Source organism: Desmodus rotundus, chromosome 8, assembly GCF_022682495.2.
Source record: "Desmodus rotundus isolate HL8 chromosome 8, HLdesRot8A.1, whole genome shotgun sequence".
NCBI lineage: Eukaryota > Metazoa > Chordata > Mammalia > Chiroptera > Phyllostomidae > Desmodus > Desmodus rotundus.
The window spans coordinates 73913998-73934536 of record NC_071394.1 but is presented as its reverse complement, the minus strand read 5'-3'; the positions used below and the strand labels follow the sequence as shown (position 1 = coordinate 73934536).

The following is a 20539-nucleotide window of genomic DNA, read 5'->3' as shown; positions in this document are numbered from 1 at the left end:
AGATACTTTCAAAGTGATTCTCCTGAACATCCTACTGCAACACTGTCACTTAAGGTCTGTTCATTAGGGTAATTTTATTTCTAGAATAGGCACTTAGGAAGACATGTGGAACTTCTCAAACTTACTAACACATAACTTGATACTGATTTTAACATTGAGATAAGGAATAAAAATGATTTTAAATTTCAGTGCAAGATACACTGGTAACTTTCAAACAAACTGGTAACAAAGAAGAAATTTACACATTAAGTTGGCTAAATAATCTACCAGTACAGTGAGAAGATTCAAAAAGGTTTCCTGGAGTCTGATGAGTCTAAGAAGTAACACTGACCCAGAGGCTCTCTTGGCATAGACTCCTTGGATTCTGAGAAAGGCAGCATTCCAGAATTACACTGGACAGAATTATCCCGTGTAAAAGTGGGAATAGAGGGAGCATACCTCAACGTAACAAAGGCCATATAGGAAAAACCTACAGCCAACATCATATTAAATGCACAAAAACTAAAAGAATTCCCTTAAAATCAGGAACAAGACAGGGATGTTCACTTTCACCTCTCTTATTCAATATAGTACTGGAAGTCCTAGCCACACTGATCAGACAAGAAGACATAAAAGGCATCCATACTGGAAAGGAGGAAGTAACACTGCATTATTCATAGATGACATGAAAGTGTACACAGGAACCCTATAGGCTCCACCAAAAAACTACCAGATCCAATAAATGAATTTGGCAAAGTAAATGGATACAAAGTCAATACTCAGAAATCAATGGCATTTTTATACACCAATAATGAACTATCAGAAAGAGGAACTAAGAAAACGATCCCATTTACTACTGCAACAACAACAAAAAAAATAAAGTACTTAGGAATAAGTTTAACCAAGGAAACCAAAGACCTGTACTCAGAAAACTACAGGAAACGGAAGAAGGAAACTGAAGAAAATACAAATAAGTGGAAGTATATATCATGTTCATGGATTGGAAGAATTAATATCATTAAAATGTCCATACTACCCAAAGCATTCTATAGAATGAATGGAATTCCTATTAAAATATCAATGGTATACTTCACAGAATGAGAAAAAATATTCCAAAAATTCGTATGGAACCAAAAATGACCCTGAATAGCCTCAGCAATTTTGAGAAAGACGAACAAGGTTGAAGGAATCACCATACCTTATCTCAATCTACACTACACGGCTACTGTAATCAAAACAGTCTGGTACTAGCATAAGAACAAACACATAGATTAATGGAACAGAATAGACAGTCCAGAAATAAACCCACATCCTTATGGGTTTAATTAATATTTGACAAAGGAGGCAAGAGCACACAATGAAGTAAACACAGTCTCTTCAAAAAAAGAAAGAGAGAGAGAGAGTCTCTTCAATAAATGATATTGGGATAACTGGACACTGATACATGCCAAAAGATAAAATTAGACCACCATCTTATACCATACATCAGAATAAACTCAAAATGGATAAAGACAAGTATAAGTCACAATACCATAAAAATCCTGAAGGAAAACATAAGCAGTAAAATTTCAGCTATCTCATGTAGCAATATTTTTGCCGACAAATCTCCTAGGGCAAGGGAACAGAGTAAATAATAAGCAAATGCGACTACATCAAATTAAAAAGCTTCTGCACAGATAAAGAAACCATCATCAAAATGAAAAGGGAACCCACTGTATAGAAGAACATATGTGACAACAATACATTGGACAAGGGTTTAATCTCCAAAATATATAAAGGACTTATATGACTCAACACCAGAAGACAAACAATACAATTAAAAAATGGGCAAAGCACCTAAATAGACATTTCTCCAAGGAAGACATACAGAGGGCCCAGAGACATATAAAAAAAATGCTCAACATCACTAGCCATCAGAGACATGAAAATTAAAACCACAATGAGATATCACCTGACAGCTGTCAGAATGGCCATCATTAACAAATAAACAGCAAGTGCTGGCGAGGATGTGGATAAAAGGAAACCCTAGTTTGCTGATGGTAGGAATGCATACTGGTACAGCCACTGTGGAAAACAATATGAAAGTTCATCAAAAAATTAAGAATGGAACTGCCTTTTGATCCAGCAATTCTACTGCTGGGAATGTATCCTAAGAATCCCAAAACACCAATTTCAAATACATGCACCTCTATGCACTTGCCAAGATTTGGAAATAGCCTAAGTGACTATTAGTAGATGGGTGGATAAAAAAAACCTGGTACACTTCCGGCCAAGATGGAGGCGTAAGTAGACACACTGTGCCTCCTCACACAACCAAAAGAAGGACAACAATTTAAAAATGAAAAACAACCAGAACTGACAGAAAATCGAACTGTATGGAAGTCCAACAACCAAGGAGATAAAGAAGAAACATTAATCCAGACCAGTAGGAGGGGCGGAGATGGGCAGCGGGACAGAGAGGGCTTGTGGCAAGGCGGTGGCTGACAGACCCAGTGAGGTGGCAGATTGTGGAACAAGGTGGGCAAAGCTGCAGCTGGCCACTGAGGTGGACCAGGTGACAGACTGCGCAACCCAGAGTTCCAGCGCATGGAAATAAAGCCTCAAACCTCTGATTGAAAACACCTGTGGGGGTTGAGGCACCAGCAGGAGAAACTCCCAGCCTCACAGGAGAGTTCATTGGAGAGACCCACAGGGGCCCAGAATGTACACACACACACCCACTCAGGAAGCAGCACGAGAAGGGTCCAATTTGATTGTGGGTAGAGGAGGGAGTGACTGAAATCTGGCAGAGAGTGGAACGAGCGCTATTGCTCCCTCTCAGCCCCTCCCCCACATACAGCATCACAGTACCAGTGTTACCCCACCCCGGTGAATACCTAAGGCTCCGCCCCTTTACACAAGACAAGAAAAAAATGGCTGAAACGAAAGAACAGATCAAAGATCCAGAAATAATACAACTAAGCAGCGAACAGATAGCCAGCCTATCAGATGCACAGTTCAAAACACTGGCAATCAGGAAGCTCACACAATTGGTTGAATTTGGTCACAAATTAGATGAAAAATTGTACGCTACACCAAGAGAAACAAAGGAAAATGTACAGGGAACCAATAGGGATGGGAAGGAAACTGGAACTCAAATCAGCAGTGTGGACCAGAAGGGAGAAAGAAACATCCAACCAGAAAAGAATGAAGAAACAAGAATTCAAAAAACTGAGGAGAGGCTTAGGAACCTCCAGGACATCTTGAAACGTTCCAACATCCGAATTATAGGGGTGCCCGAAGGAGAAGAGGAAGAACAAAAAATTGAGAACTTATTTGAACAAATAATGAAGGAGAACTTCCCTCATCTGGCAAAGGAAATAGACTTCCAGGAAGTCCAGGAAGCTCAGAGAGTCCCAAAGAAGCTGGACCCAAGGAGGAACACACCAAGGCACATCATAATTACATTACCTAAGATTAAGCAGAAGGAGAAAATCTTAGAAGCAGCAAGAGAAAAGGACACAGTTATCTACAAAGGACTTCCCATAAGACTGTCAGCTGACTTCTCAAAAGAGACCTTACAGGCAAGAAGGGGCTGGAAAGAAGTATACCAAGTCATGAAAGGCAAGGACCTACATCCAAGATTACTCTATCCAGCAAAGCTATCATTTAGAATGGAAGGGAAGATAAAGTTCTTCTCAAATAAGGTCAAGTTCAAGGAGTTCATCATCACCAAGCCCTTATTATATGGAATGTTAAAGGGACTTATCTAAGAAAAATAAGATGAAAAATGTGAACAGTAAAATGACAGCAAACTCACAGTTATTAACAACCACACCTAAAACAAAAACAAAAGAAAACTAAGCAAACAACTAGAACAGGAACAGAACCACAGAAATGGAGATCACATGGAGGGTTATCAACAGGGGAGTGGTAGTGGGAGAGGGAGAGAGGGGGGGAAAGGTACATAGAGTAAGTAGCATAAATGGTAGGTAGAAAATAGACAGGGGGAGGTTAAGAATAGTATAAGAAATGTAGAAGCCAAAGAACTTTTAAGTGTGATCCATGGACATGAACTATAGGGGGAGAATGTGGGTGGAGGGGAGTGAAGATGGGCAAATGGGACAACTGTAATAGCATAATCAATAAAATAAAAAAATTAAAAAAAACCCAGTAGTACATTTACACAGTGGAATACCAGGGAGTAGTAAAAAAGAAGGAATTCTTACCTTTTGGGACAGAATGGATGGAACTGTAGAATATTATGCTAAGTGAAATAAGCCAGTCGGTGGAAGACAAATGCCATATGATCTCACTTATAAGTGGAATCTAATGAACAAAATAAACTAAAGAGCAAAATAGAACCAGAGGCATAGAAACATAGAACAGACTAAAGATACAACATAGATAGAAACATAGAACAGCTGTAAGAGGGGAGCAGGGGGAGGGGGGAAGTGGTTGTAAAAAAGTAAAGGGATCAGTCAAAAAACATTTATGAATGACCCACGGACATGAACAATGGTGTGGGGATTGACTGTGGGAGTGGGGAATAGGCTGGATGAAGGGGGGCAATGGGAGAAAAATTGGGACAGCTGTAACAACACAAACAATAAAATATTTAAATTTAAAATAAAAAAAGAATTATCCAGTGTCTTGGAAAGATAGCAGACAGCTAAGTTTCCCAGAAGAAAGGAAAGCCTTTTTCTTAGAAAACATCTTTGAAAGCCACATGACACAGGTTCCTTCCACATAAAAGAAGACAATCACAAGCATGTGACAAAAGATATTTAGAGTTGCCCTGGCTGTGTGGCTCAGTGGATTGAGTGCTGGCCTGCAAACCAAAGGGTCACAGGTTCGACTCCCAGTAAAGGGTATATGCCTGGGTTGCAGGCCAGGTCCCCAGTAGGGGGTATGCAAGAGAAACATTGATGTTTCTCTCCCTCTCTTTCTCCTTCCCTTCTCCTCTCCAAAAATAAATAAATAAAACCTTTTTTAAAATAAAAAGATATTTAGAGTTAACCAAAAGATCATTTGTAACACTTCATCTTTGAAACCATATCTGATGTAAAACAAATATCAAACAGATCCTTTTAAAACACACAATGCTAAAATACTGTGGTTTCAAAAATATGTCCACAAATTCTTTGACACTTTTCCCTTCAAGAGGTGGAGTTTAATTCCCTCCCCTTGAGTGTGGGCTGGACTTGGTGATTCACTTCTAATGAACACAATGTGGCAGAAGTGATGGTGTGTCACTTCTGAGATTGGCGCAAAAGAAGACTAAGACCTCCACTGGGCATGCTGTCTGTTTCTCCCCCTTCCCTTCACCCCCTCCCCGCCCCTCCTCTTCTCTGGTCGGTCTCTCGCTCGCTCGCTCTCTCTCTCTCTCTCTCTCTCTCTCTCTGTCTCTATCTCTTTCACCATAGGCTCTCTTGGGGATCCTGGCTGCCATGTTGTGAGTAGCACTTGGAAGAGGCCCACATGGCAAAGAAATGATACCTCCTAACAGCAGCCAGAGAAAAACTAAAACTTATTCAAAGATTAGTCAACAAAAAGCTCATTTAAATTGTAGTTAAGAGGGCCTGTAGGGGGGAGCTTCATGCCCTACCACTCATGATCAATCATTCCAAACAGGAAAAGATATACTGTCCATCTCCACAGAAAGATGTTCTACTAGCTACTACTACAACAGTAAGAAGGACCTTCTCACTTAGGAACCCACTCAACCAATAAAAGACAGTTACAACTCAGCCAATGAAAAGCTGCTACACTTTGAACTCCCAGTTTCTTCCAATGGGCTCTTTGTTTACAACAACCCCTCTAAATTCTCCCCTTTCTCTATAAAATAATGTCCCTCTCCTTTATTCTCTAGACTTGGGCATGGTTCACCATTAGACTGCATGTCCTTAATTGCAATTTTTTTAATTTCCACATAAAACTATTTTTCTAGAGAAATATCAAGCTATTTGTTTGTTAGCACTTATGCTCCAGGTCCAGCTGAATCTAGAGATGACTGCAACCCTTGTCAACCACTGAACTAGGACCTCGTAGGAGACCATGAGCCATAACCACCCGGCTTGGCTGCCTCCAAATCCTGACCATCAGAAACTTCATGAGAAAATGAATGTTTGTTGTCTTAAACTGCTCAATTTTGGAGTAATTTGTCACAGAGTAATAGATAATAAATATAAATATACTCCAGGGCAGGCATATTTTGGAGTAAAATATTGCACAGCAATAAATAACTGATACAAATACACCTTAGGAAACTACCATGTGGAATTAGATATCAAAATGGCTAGGAATAAAAATGCCCACTAGAATACAGGAACTCCTACACAATATTCTGTTAATTCAAAGAAGATGCTGCATTGTAGACTATACAATGCTATACAGATGTATAGTAGATTATTTTCTAGAAGGGTTTGCTTACAATGAATGTTTGACCTCAAAAGTTAACATAAGAGTATCCTATGTGACTTGTGATATTGTGATTTATAATATTACAACATTAGGTCTTACTCCCCATTTCTGGCACAGAGATCATAAAACCCTTCCGATTTCTAAGGTGATGAGAGCCATACAAGTGTCTTTTGTTGTGTTAATTAGGTAGCTTTTGGACCACCCTTAAGTTGGGGGCTGATTGCCGGAAGACCCAATGGTGTGATTAGAGGTTTAGAATGTTCAGTCGCACCTCCTGACCTCTGGGAAAAGGAAGAAGGCTAGAGGTTGAATCAATGAGTGGCCAATGATTTAGTCAACAAAGCCTATATAACGGCACCTCTATAAAAAAACTAAAAGGAGAGCTTCTGGGTAGGGGAACACTTAGAGGTTTGGAGAGACTGGCATGCCTGGAGAGGTCAAGGAGGCTCTGTACCCTTCCCCATACCTTGCCCAATGCACCTCTTCCATCTGACTGTTCCTCAGCTATATTCTTTTATAATAAACCACTTAATAAGTAAAATGTTTCTCAAAGTTCTAATGAACCGCTCTAGCAAACTAAACCAAAGAAGGGATCATTAGAACCTCCAATCTATCGCTGATTAGTGAGAAGCACAAGTGACAACCTGGCCTTGAGACTGGGGCCTGAAGGGGAGCCGCAGTCTTGTGGGACTGAGCCCTTAACCTGTGGGACAGTGTATTAGAATTGAATTGAACTGTAGGACATCCAGATGGTTTCAGAGACTTGCTTGGTGATATGTGGAAACCACCCCACACATCAGAATTGAGTGCTCAGAACCTCAGACTATAAAGAGGTGGCATGCGAGTTTCTTTGGGATGCTAGAACAGTTCTGTATCCTGATTGTGACAGTGATTACACGCACCTAGGCAGTGATATAAATTTCATAGAACTAGATTTCAAAAAAAAAATGAGAGCATATATAAGCACTGGTAAAATCCAAATGTGTTCATTATTAACATTGTACCAATGAGATTTTCATGGTTTTGATCCTTGAGCTATATTATTTATGTAAGATGTCATCATTAGAGGAAGTCGGGATAAGGGTACAATGGGAACTCCTTGTATTATGTTTAAACTTCTATGGGCCTAAAAGTATTTTAAAATAAGTTGTTTTAAATTACCCTAATTCCTTAATTTCTAGAGATGGTAAATTTCTTGATAGACCATGGAAATAGTTTAATTTTGAAAATGTTTTAAATCAAAATGTATTCTCCAGTTTATATAAACTTCAAAAGGCTGATCAATCAGTATTGAAAGTCAGGATGCATCTGCCTTTGGACAGGAAGATGGGGTTGTGACTAGAAGAGAAACTGGGGTGCTGATGAGGGTCTAGTTTTGACCTGGGTAACAGTGACACAGGTAGGTTCACTCATTCATAATCCAACTGTATACTTCTCTACATGCTTGTTACATACTTCAATAAATGTGTATTTCTTTTTTTAAAAAGTATATTCCCAAAACACATACAGCAATAATGAGGAGTTAATAAAAATTCATTTTTAAACTAACTTTTCTTTCATTAGCAACCAGTAAGCACTATATCACACTTCCTAATATTTTATAAACATATAATATTACACAGCAGTAAATAATGAATTCTTACCCTTGCAACAGCATGGATAGAACTAGAGTCTATTATGCTAAGTGAGATAAGCCACTCAATGGAAGACAAATACCATAAGATCTCATTTATAAGTGGAATCTAATGAACAAAACTAACGACCAAAGCAGAATCAGAGACATAGAAAGATGGAACAGACTGACAGCTATAAGAGGGGAGGGGGATGTAGGGACTGGTCGGAAGAAGGTGAAAGGATTAATCAAAGAACATATATGCATGACCCACAGAAATGGACAACGGTGAGGGGACTGACTGTGGGAATGGGGGGCAGGAAGAGTGGAGGGGGCAAAATAGGAAAAATTAGTACAACTGCAATAACATAAACAACAAAATGTTTAAAAGGAAAAAATAAAAGCAAACAAAACAGAAAAAAAGACATTTGATTCAGATATAACTGGCAGATTCACTCTGTAGCCATCACTCCCCAAATTCATGCCAAATTATTCGAAAATGAAGTAAAATTTTCCATTTGAAAGTCCTTATCAAAATCTGCAAGTGCCAAAAATAAAGGCAAATATTTTACAAACATAATAAAAACAAGACATAACAAAACAAAAAGAATCTCACCAAGACTGCAGAGGGCTTTTGCGCTGACCTTCAGACATCAATGTATGAACGTCAAGTTTACAGTGTCCTCCAATTTCACCAGTCTGGAGAAAATCTTCCTTAAATCTGATGGGTAACAAAAAATTAAATTGAGTTTGGGAAATTTCTCATAACTCAAGCTCATGAGTTGTAACCAAAGTGATTTACCAATTTCCAAAACTGGTTTTCCACCAGAATTTAACTCTTTATAATGGAACATTTCGAATATATACAAAAGTAGCAGAATGACATAGGAAGCTGATGGACCCATAATTCAGATTCACAATGGTCAACTCATGGCCAGTATGAGTTTTCCATCCTCCACCTGTCCTCAACCCCATCACCCTATCAGTATGAAGCAAATACAAGGCATATCCCTGGACCTGGAAATATTTCAGAATTTCCATTAGATTTTAACATCGACACCTTAAATACCTGTCATGGTTTCTCTTGATGTTTCTTAAATCAAGATAGAGATTGGCTGCTCTGCAATACTGAAGGTAACGCGAACATACCAGACTTGAATCATTCTAAAATAAGAATGAGAAAAAAGAAAAAGAACAACTCTGAGTATTAACATTTGAAGAACACACTCATACCTGCCAGACATGTTGATGGTATGTGCACCTTCAAGTTCACACCACACAGCATGGTGACAGAAGCTTCCCAAAGACTGCTTCTATTTAAAGACTTGTCCCCCTCCCAGAAGGCTTTGGCCAAGCATAGGTTTGAAAATTTTCTTACTTTTAGGTGACTAAAAACTCCCAAATGTGCTATTTATATCACCTCAAGTTTTAAAGACAAGAGCTGAATATGGGGTTCAGTCCTCTAAGAAAAAAGAAACAAAAGCACCCAGAACCATCACTACCACAACAGTTGAGTGAAAAAGCATTTTCCAAAGACGAGACAAATGAAACAAAGAAGAATGCACACAAGACATTAAAGTAACTAGGCTGAAAGGGCAGCATGACAATATGGTAAGAGGTACTCTCTGTAAACCACGAGTTCCTGTCTCAACAGTAACATGAGGGCAATCCTTTCAAAATCAATGAAATAAATAAGTTTAAAATTCAAGTATCAGAACCTGTTCCTGTCTCTCCCAATCTGGTTTGTGTTGAAAGAGAAAGTTTCAATGATTTTATTTATAGATTTAAATACCATTTCATTGTTTTTCCCCTAATTCCCATGAACACAAGACCTTCACCTTGATCTGGACATTTTGGAATCCACAGTTATTAACGGATCATATTCGGTAGCACAGAGCATGTGGAGGTAGATCATGGCCAGGAAAGCATTCTACAAACTGCCTGGGAAGATGTGAGCAAGGTGGGTTGTGGCGCTTCTCTTACCCTTTCCATATGAACAACTAGACTCAGGCCAGAGGATTCAACATATAAAACATCTGTTAAAGGCAACCTGCAGCAGTGTGGATTCATGCCATGCTTCCTTGAGAGAATTGCTTAAAGTTCTATTATGTGACATCCTCCATCTATTATGCGCTATAGAGCATACATTCAGTTTTATTAATGCAAGTGCATTTTTTAATTGTTTTTTATTTTCAGGATTGCCTGGAGATAAAGGAGATGCCTAAAATATCAGAGATTCGCCCAGGGTTCAAAAACAATGAGAGATAAATAGACATTAATCGTAAGTGCTTACAATTACCTCGACCTTTAAAAACGAACACTGAGCCCTTTGCTGGGACCCAGGCTCTGCACTGAGCATTTTTATATACAGAATCTCATTTCATCCTTACCACAGGTCTGAAATAGGAATTGCTTAAAAGCAGAATTGAAAATAGGAAAGTTGTCCAAGAATCAGGATCTGAACCCTACAGTGCAGACCCTGTCCTCCTACCGACTATCCCAAACTGCCTCTGGGCAATGTTTTGTTTTACCAACTGTGTGCAAAGTGGCACGCTTGACAGCACACAGAAAGCTGCATTCTACTTCTAGATGTATAACTCTATGTAGTAGTTGTGTGGTCTTAGAAAAGTTGGTTAATGTCTCTGAGGACCCTGTTTTCCTCTCTGCTATGCTTGTGGGAATCCAACCAGCTCACAGATAGAACAGCTATTTGCAAACTGGGGTGGATCATCTGTTCCAAACTACTTGCAAAGAAATTTGTAAAGATGCAATTTATCAATTTATCTTCTTCAGCACATCTTGGGGGGAAAATTCTAAACCTAGTGATATTTTGACTGCCTCAAAATATGGCCATCCAAAAAAATATATATGGCCATCTGATATATGTGTGAAATGAGGACACGGTTTCCAAAGGACACAGAACCTATTTTTAGAAGTTAAATAAAAGTCTAAGCCAATGAATACTTGAGGGCAAGGAGTCCTTCCACAGCGCTATCTACCTTTTCTTTACATTGTGATCTAAAGGGCACAAATATATTAAGTGCAAATATATGTTCGTGACTATTAGGGCACCTCACCATTTGCTCAGGCTGGCAGAGCACATGCAGCTCCCGCAGCTGCGCTCCAGCATAGCCAAAGTCAGCTTGCTTCCAGAACGTGTCCTGGGCTGACTCCAGACTGTCTGTCCTATTTGAAAACAAAGACATTCTGTCATTTTTTTCTTTTTACTTTTTCTGAAACTTGAATCTTCTTTCTAAAGGTTAAATTGCTAGCACTTTTTAATTTAAGTAAACTATCATAATTTTTCTAAAATAAACTCTTGCTATAAGAAATTACCAAAATAAGTTATTTACAGATGTACTCCCTTATAATACAAATACACATATAAATGTGTGAAGTTAGCATCATCTGGAACTAAAGAGAATTAAATGTCGATTACTGTACTTTCTTTACTCCATTAGCTGTGCATGTATTGAAAATAATAATTATACTTAACTTTCCCCTCCAGAATCATGAGGAAAACATCAATTTATCTTCTTAGTGTTTGCTGAGAGAAAACATTTTTTGTGTTCTATATACTGTTTTCTCCCTCTGGCAGAGGAAATGAGATATTCCTGTGTGTGTGTGGAGGGGAGGAGTCAAGTTGAATTCTCATATCTAAAGGAATTACTATCTAAAACCAAAAAAGCCCAGCTGGGAATTGAGGCATCAGCATACAGTGCAGAGAAAGATGACTTAAAGGGGAAGAATTATTCCATCTGGAAACTTACCATCCCATGTCGACATAGGTGCAAACAGGGTAACTGAACCTGAACTCTGGTCTGCAGGATCCCTCATAGCCCCAGCAATACTTTAGATTTTCTAAGTGTTTCTAGAACATAAAATGTGCATTTAGACTGGGCTCCCTTCTTCTGACATTTAGAAAGAACTCTTAGATTTTTCTACAAAGAAAACAAAGCTTTATAGAACTATCACTTTTATATTTTATAATACATATTCATGCAATAAAGACAATTAAATTCTAAGAATAGTAAGTAGTCTTAAGTTTCTTAACACCAATATCTTTAACCACCACCCCCTGCTCAGTCTATCCCCTAAGCAAAAGTCTAGGCTTTACCTAGACTACCAAAGGCCACGTGAATTGAAATTTCTGGAGGCAGTTTCATGAATGGCCTATCTCCAGTAAGTAAACTGATTCTAAAATCAGTCTCTTAAGAGTCATCTAAAATGGAATTTCTAGGGGGATAAATAGTAATGGAAAAATACAATAAAATATAAATACAAATAAAAGAAAATGGAATTTCTGTCACCAAAAGAATCAGAGCTAAATTAAATGGATCAACAACTTTACTCATCCATCAAGATCAGCAGAGATGCCACAGACATAGAAAGCCCTGCAGCCCATGGAGGACACCACAGCTGCTGTTGGCCAGAGAGCCTGGAAAGCTCTTGTGCATAGCCCAGGAGCACTGTGGTCTGACTCTGAGGCCTGAGTCCCAGGCCTGCTTCTCAGCAGGCTTCCTGTGTTAACAGCACCATGGGAAAGGAAGTGTCTCTAGTCTGCCCAGCTTTGATCTCTAGGGCCTCAAGGGCCCTCTTAATGGGCTCCAACCAATTTGAGGCCTTTCCAACAACTCTGAAACAGAAGGAAAGCTGTAGCAGCAATCTTAATTATATGGAGACAGGGCAGTGATGTTACTGAAATTAAGTGCTAAGAGACCCTTTTAGGTGCAGTTGAAAGAAAAACGAATTTCACACCTTGAACCAAAAATTATCCTTTTTTGCATAAAATCTAACAATTAATTTATAGAGTATACAAATAGTATTGGTTGCCTATTTATTTTAGTAGTGATTTAGATTTTAAATCTCACTGCTGTGAGTGGGACATAATTTTAAACAAAGCTTGGTCACTTAGAAGCATTACATGAAATACAATTGACTCACAGTTACAACCAAAAGATGAAATTCTACCTTCAATTTATAAAGCAGAACTGGTAAGCTAGTCTAAATTTCATACTTCTAATAAATAAGAGGAAAAGAAACAATACTTACCTTATAAGGACAATGGGAGTCTTTCTTACAGACCATGGCAATATGTCCATTATTGTACAAAAAGAAGGGAATGTGCTCCTCTGGCAAGCGGATGCTGGCATAGTTAAACAGAGGTTCACCAGGAATGCCATGGGCCCCTGGAGAAGCCTCATCTTGGCTACTCAGTGGGATGTCATGAAGAAATATTCCAAAGATAAGCAGCATTAACATAGCAAACTCCAAACCTACAGATCACATCGAAAACATATTAATTAAGACATATCCTCTAAAAATCAAAGGTGTCAAGGGCTAAGCATAATTACAATGAATTTTGCTCCATCACTGAGTAATGTTCTTTTGTTCAACAAATACTCATTGAGCATCTGTTATGGGCCAGGCACTGTGTTAGGAGGTCTTACACTAAAATATTTTAACTTCCATGGCTGCAAATCTTTTTATAAGTAAGGTTTTATTAAGCCAAAAATGCTAGCCAAAAAAGATGATGGGTCTGGGGGCATGGAGTCTAAACTCCCAGCAGCAAATCTGCCATCCCAGAGTTTTTTACACATCAAGTAGGGGGAAGTAGAAGGTGGTCTGAAAGAATTTACACGTAGAGGTAAAGGGGTGGGGGAAGGGAAGCACCAATTCAGAGACCACAGAGTCCATAGGAAGAAATGCCAGCTCCTACGGATTGGCTGGGACAGGTCTGGAAAGCCCATGTGTAAACAAGCGAGGCTCCTGGGGTTCGATGGCTGGCTAAAATAATCTGCAGAATAACCACCTGGAAATTAATCCAAAATCCCAACAGACAAAACAGGAATATGAACAGTCCATTGTTAGCTGGCACACAGCAACTCACAGACTAACAGGTCTGTCTCTTTCTCTCACTTTCTGGCCCCTATAATTTAATTGAGAACATCTCAGGTTTTTTTTTTTCATATCAGAGCTAAGATACAGAAGATAACAAAGCATGAAAGACCCCTGCTCTCATGGAGCCTATAACCTAGTGCAAGAAACATAAAATAAACAATCAAACCAACAACTTCAGATGATGACATGGGCTGTTACTCAAATAAACCAGGAGCTGGAAAACTTTTTCTGGAGAGGGCCAAGGAGTAAAATATTTTTGACTTTGCCAGCTGTACAGTTTCTGTGACAACTAGTGAACAGTGCCTTTGGCAGGAAAGCAGCCGTGGCCTGTGCTAAAGGAGTGGGGGGCAGGGAGGTTGTGTTCTAATAAAACTTTGTTTACAAAAGTAGGAGGAAGGCCTTGATATGATCCAGTTTGTTGATGCCTTAACAAAGACTTTAAAACTAGACCAACTAGGTTCGAATCCAGCTGTAGCTCCCTGAGCTGTATGACCTTGAGCAAGCTGTTTAATCTTTCTGTGCCTCAGCTTTTTCATCTGTAAAAATGGAATTTATATTAAGCTTTCCTCATAGGGGTGCTGTGAGTTAAATATTGGTAAAGTGTTTAAATGTTCCTGCCATGTTAAATTTGATGTATTTATTGAATAAATATTTAAAGCCATGCTGGACAGGGTATGGGGTACTCAGTAACATTTGAGCTGAGACCTGAATAATGGAAAACATGCCAGGGAGACAAAAGAAAAAGGAAGTGTCATGGCTCTGAGCAAGTGTGTATGTGCTAAATAAAACTAATAATCACAAGCAGTATGTGAGAATATACTATGTGCCAGGTACTCTAAGTAACAAAGATGCATCAGTGAACGTGCAATCAAGAACTAAACTCCTTGTCCTTGTGAAGCTTACCTTCTGGTGTGTATAATGATAATCTATGATAATAATAGCTAAGACTTAGAAACTCTAGCAGTGAAATCCAGGCAGTCCACTTCAGAGACTGGATCCTTAACTCTCTCTGTCCTGCTTTAGAATTGTAAAGAGATAATGGTCATACACCTTAGTACATTTCTAACTCATCCCATAAAGATTAAATCTCTTGGACCAGATTTCCCCTATATATGATAGACAATAATCACAGTATCATAGATAATATATAATAGATAATAATCATTCTTGGTTCACTTTAGTGTTATCTCTTCTCTATTAAGAAAAACAAAAAACAAAACTCCCTGATCAGGATAGCTCAGGGCATCATCCTGCAAAGCCAAAGGTCGCTGATTTGATTCCCCATCAGGGCACGTGCCTGGGATGTAGGTTCAGTCCCCAGACAGGGTGCATTTGAGAGGCAACTGATAGTTGTTTCCCTATGTTTCTCTCCCTCTGTTCTCCTTCCCTTCCCCTCTCTTTAAAAATAAAAAAATTACATCTAAAAAAAAAAGTTTGCTATCGAAGCAACATTTTAAAAAATAAAAGTGCTCCTTCCAGAAGGTGATAGAGCTCTATTACAGCTTAGCTGCTTCCCAGCACGGTCTGCTGTTACTGGGGCACACTGGAAAACCAAACTTTCAAAATCAGTCTTCATTAACTAGGTGCAGGGGTGTCCAAACTTTTGGCATCTCTGTACCACACTGAAGAAGAAGAGTTGTCTTGGGCCATACATTAAATACATTGCGACATGTAATCACAAAAAAACCCTCATGTTTTAAGTAAACTTACGATTTTGAATTGAGCCACATTCACAGCCCTCCTGGGCTGCATGCAGCCGTAGGTCACAGGATGGACACCCCTGTTGGGGCAGTAAAGATGGGGACTTTTAGAAACGTACTGTTATGTTCCATTAAGCCTCAAGTTCCAAGGCCAACAGATCATCACTGAACAATGGGGACAAGAAGAAGAAATCCTTTCCCCTCTAGAGTGGTAAATATAATGGTTTTACATTCAGGTGTAACTAAAGAGTATACTGTTATCTGTTGTAAAGGTGATTTGAATTCATCTTTTTGGTTAGAACTTTTATTAAACAATAGTTGACAGCAATTTTATAAAATTTAAAAGTACATTTTAATAGTAACAGTATCGTATAATGAAAATATTTACCTCTTTAATCCTCAGAACCACTCAGAAGCTGTTGTAATGTTTCAGATATACCAAACCTGTCAGAAATGAAACATATTACCTTAAAAAGATGGTGAAGTAGATTTTACTCTCCATGTAATATTCTGAATTAATGGAAATGTTAAGATAAAAAATAATTTATGAGATAGCCTGTACACAAAAGGCCTGGCATTGACGTAAGGCCTAGCCTGGCTCCTGGTGCCCTTTCTTTGTCTTAATGAATATCAAGCTGCAGTTACAGGAACCATCCTCAACCAGACTCTAATGCTCAGTAGGTATGAGGCAGCTAATTTTATGCAGGCATCAACTGGTACGGACAGGTAAAACATTCCTAGGAGCAAACAATTTGCAGGTAGTAATCCTACTCACTGAATCACACTATTTGAGCCTCACTGTTCAACACACAGGACATCCTATCCTTTGACTCATCCTCCCCAGAAATAAAGCCATTGTTATGACAAAGTCCTCCTGCCCTTTGGTTATCCAAGTTCATTGTCCTGGATGGAGCTATAGCCACTACTAAAGCCACAGATCCATGAAGGCTTAACGCTTACGTCACGGGAAAAATCTAAAGACTCAAAACAGAAACCTGGTTTCTGCAAAGGGCACGTACCTACTTGCATAAACTAAAAACGGGTAGCTGCTGGTGCAAGATCACATCCCCGGGGTCTGGCAGAGGCCTTTGTAGTGACGAATCCTCCTGCACGTCCCCCGGGGGAGGGGTGGGGCCCTTCTCCAGCAGCTAGAAGCTTTACTGGCTGAGGTACTTTTTCCTTCAGCACAAAGCAGCCGGCTCCCTCCACTCCTGCATCCCTTGACTAGATTCCCAGAGACCTAAAAGGTGGTAGACAAAAGGAAAACGCCTGAAAGATGATGAGAGGTGAAAAGCCGCGGCTGCTGGGGGGACCACAGTGGGTGAGATGGAGCACTGCTCTGTGACAGACGTGGGAAAGCTTAAAGATGGCAGTAGACAAATGAAAAGCTACACATTTGGAGACTCACAACTACTCCTAAACTACTCGCTGCGCGGTGCCATAATCCTCAAGGTCTGTACACGGCTGGGGGTGAGGGGACTTGGCTGCCTGAGAGGCCTGGGGGGAGGTCTGCCAGGTCGGCTAGAACGTCAGTGGAGGAACCAGCACCGCGGAGTCAGCAGCCAGAGCCCTTCCGCTGCCACGGAGCGGCGATCAGGTTCTCCGCCCCACGCACTGCCCTGGCTGCCTCAAGGAACGCAGAGATCTCGTGGGCTGTCCACACCCTACCCACCCCCCACACCCTGCTCGGCACCCCGCACCTTCCAACCCTGCTCCCCAGCTCCACTAAGAGGGGCCTGGGAAACCGGGTTCATGCTGCGTCGGTCGGGGACCGGGAATCTTCCCCGCTACCCTTACCGTGAAGGGGCCAAGTGCCGGGAGCCTGGCGGCGGGTGGCTGCAGCCCGCTGGGGAGCCGCACCAGGAGCGGTCGGGAGCACCCACGAGCGCCCACAGCGCCCCGGGGCAACAGAGGCGTGCGCAGCCGGGCCACCCAGCGAAGGGGATGGTGAAGGCGCAGCGAGGCTCGTGGGGCAAGTCCCACCTGGAACGGGGTTCTGGCGAAGCCGGCAGAGACGGTAGCTGCTCAGGAGGAGGGAGTCGTCCTGTACAGCTAGAAGCTCACCGGAAACCTGTGGCGCTGAGCCGGACCAGGGGGCGCCAGGGAGTCGCGAACCCCCGCCAGTCAGCGCCAGGAGGCGGGGCTAGAGCTGGGTCGTGGAGCCTGCCCCTGCGCTGCGCCCCCTTGAGGGGCTGGGCTAGCCAGCCATCCCCCGCACTCTCAGCAGGGGTCTGGGTCGAGCCTCTGCTGAGCTGGAAAGTGCAGAGGGACTTGAAGAAGCCCGACTGTCCTCTCGGCCGCCGTTGGAGGACACTGGATAAGGTGGTGAAAAACTCGACTCTCCTTCATTCTGATTGCGTTGCAGGGAGGCAAATTTTCACTGTTTTCTTAATTGAGGCTGAAGTTGTCACCCTAACTTTCAAATCTGAGGCACTTTCTGGTGATGAGGTTTCTTTGGAGTCCACGCACATTATATATTAGTGTACTTGCCTCTCCGTGCTATCCGAAAACTCATCAAGTTCAAATCTACTTCGTGGAGTTTAATTTTTATCATTTTATTTTATAATTATTAAATTCTAATTGTTTAATTTTATTATTTTGTTATAATAATTTGCCCATCTCCCACACGGTCTCATAAAGAGCATACTAGAGTTGATCATTCAATACTGATTCAACTAGAACAGATTGCACGAAGGTTGATACAATCAAAATAAACTTATGCTCACAGTCACCAGTATTAATGATAGAATCATAAGGAAACACGACAGTTTATTTCCAAGGCTTACATTCTTTTAAAATATTTCTAGATGCTATTATGAGAACTGCTATGAGTTCCATTAGAAACCTTACGAATTAAGAATGTTACCTGGATATTTTTCAAATAAAGCAAATACGGTATTTGATGTACACCAGTCATTGTTCTAAAGCACTTTACAGTACTAACTCCTTTACTCTTTATGTAAAAGACTTTGTCTATTTCATACTTTGCCCACCACATACAAATGACAGTAATTTACAAAATTGATTTTCTCGGCTTATTTGCCACCATCCTATTTTTGTCATTTACAGGAAATGCAGCTTTCCTGTTAACTGATTTAAAATGAAGTCATTAAAAAAAGTTTTTTTAACAGGCTGGTTTGCTACTGAGTTATGTAAAATAGAAACTATATATGTATACATATACAGATTATTAATATATATAGTTTTAAAAAACAGTACACCGGAAAGGCTTATAAAAAATAGGCTAGAGTCCTTGTAAGGACATTCAAGCCCATTAAATTGATGTGACGTGCATATACCACTGTTTTAAATGACTACATATTAAGCTGTGGTCACTCAGACTCAGAGGAAACATGATAGGGATTTAAGAACATGAAATTGAGTTCTGTATTACTGCAACAGCCATTCTCATCCTAATTCTCAACAGCCTAAAACATCCATGTTAAACTTTAAACTTTCTTCAAATTAACATTATAGTAAACTCAAAACATCTGTGAATAGGAGAATGATTGACTAAACTATGGCATATCTACACAATGTTGAACTATGCAGGTATGAAAAAGGATTGAGGACTATCTCTATACATTGCAAGACATACTGAGTGGAAAAGCACCGTGGAAGGGACATGCACATACTATAAGATAACTTCTCTGAATATAATTATATAGATGTGACTTTAGAATCATGTAAAAATTTTACATTATAAAACAAAATTAAATTTTTAAAAAGCAATTCTTTATAACTGAAAGTAAATCAATCTAAATGCTCTCCAGTTGTGGCATACCACAGCAGAACAATCCTTAAGTGACTTACTGTAGAAATGATAGAGATCTGATCAGATCACTGGGAAGAGGTAGGGAGGGGCTGTAGGAGGAGTTTGCCAAGGCAATGGTAAACAGCCTAGGACTGGATTGGCTGAGAAGCTGAATGCCTCCAAAGCTCATCTTTATCAACATGACCAGAGATTTTTTAAACAATACATATTTTAAAAAATTAAGATTGTGCCCTAACTGATAAGGCCCAATCACCGGTTGGACATCATCCCACAAAAGGTCACGATTCCCAGTCAGGGCACGTGCCTGGGTTGCAGGCTCAGTCTCCACTCAGGGCTCCTGCAACAGGCAGCCAATCAGTGTTTCTCCCTCACATCAGTGTTCCTCTCCCTCTCTCTCCCTCCCTTCCCCTCTCTCTAAAAAATAAATACTTTAAAAAATTAAGATTGTAATTTCAAGAGACAAATAGGCATGGCATTGTATAAAACTGCCATTCTCTGCCCATATAGAAGAGACTTTAATATTAAGCAAACAGAAAACCTTCCCATTACCTCTGTTGATGTAAGAACATCCAAACCTACAGAAAAATTTTATAAGCGTTTATTAAAGTTTATTTGAACCAAACTGAGGACATGCCCAGAAGCAAGATCTCAGTGAATTGAGAAAATGGCAGTTCTGGCTTTATATATTTAGAATCAACGAAGCGAAGCGTAAAGATTAAGTGAAATCCACTCATGGTAGATTAAGGAGGTAGGAGAAAGCAAAGCAGGTGGGGGGAATCTCTGGAATTCAAGAAAAAGCAAAATGGAGAGATACACACATCTTTTACATTGATGGGTACCAGACAGTTAACATTTAACATACAGAAAACAGATGGTATTCAGACAACAAGATTACAATAAAGGAGTTCAAGTGCTGCTCCTGTGAGGGTAGTTATACCTCCAAGAGGTCTAGAAAAGATTACTTGAGCATTTCAAAGCTATGTCAACCTAGATGCACAAGAACAACGGACACTCAGCACAATACTCTCAGCATCCATCCATATTCTCACAAATTGGCAACATTTCATCATTTTTATGGCTGAGTAATATTTCCCTGTATATATGTGCCATATATTCTTTAATCATTAGTCAAAAAACACTTAGGTTGTTTCCATGTCTTGGCTATTGTGA

At 40.0% G+C, this 20539-nt stretch overlaps 1 protein-coding gene across 7 annotated transcripts in view; it reads right to left on the bottom strand.

Annotated features, from left to right (window-relative positions):
• EOGT (EGF domain specific O-linked N-acetylglucosamine transferase) overlaps positions 1–17704 on the bottom strand; it is a 62472-nt gene extending 44768 nt beyond the window's left edge. The window contains exons 1-8 of one of the 7 annotated variants that reach the window (XM_045192338.3): positions 17578–17704; positions 15983–16038; positions 15605–15674; positions 13046–13269; positions 11764–11864; positions 11071–11179; positions 9063–9157; positions 8610–8714 (exon numbers count right to left, since the gene is read on the bottom strand). In XM_045192338.3, the coding sequence (XP_045048273.1) occupies positions 8610–8714; positions 9063–9157; positions 11071–11179; positions 11764–11864; positions 13046–13255 (620 nt within the window). In that variant the 5' untranslated portion in view covers positions 13256–13269; positions 15605–15674; positions 15983–16038; positions 17578–17704. Of the gene's footprint in view, positions 1–8609; positions 8715–9062; positions 9158–11070; positions 11180–11763; positions 11865–13045; positions 13270–15604; positions 15675–15982; positions 16039–16613; positions 16751–17391; positions 17528–17577 lie in introns of those variants that run through there. The other 6 variants (XM_024556701.4, XM_045192336.3, XM_045192337.3 and 3 more) reach the window with 6 other exon arrangements.
• Between the last annotated feature and the right edge of the window lie 2835 nt (positions 17705–20539).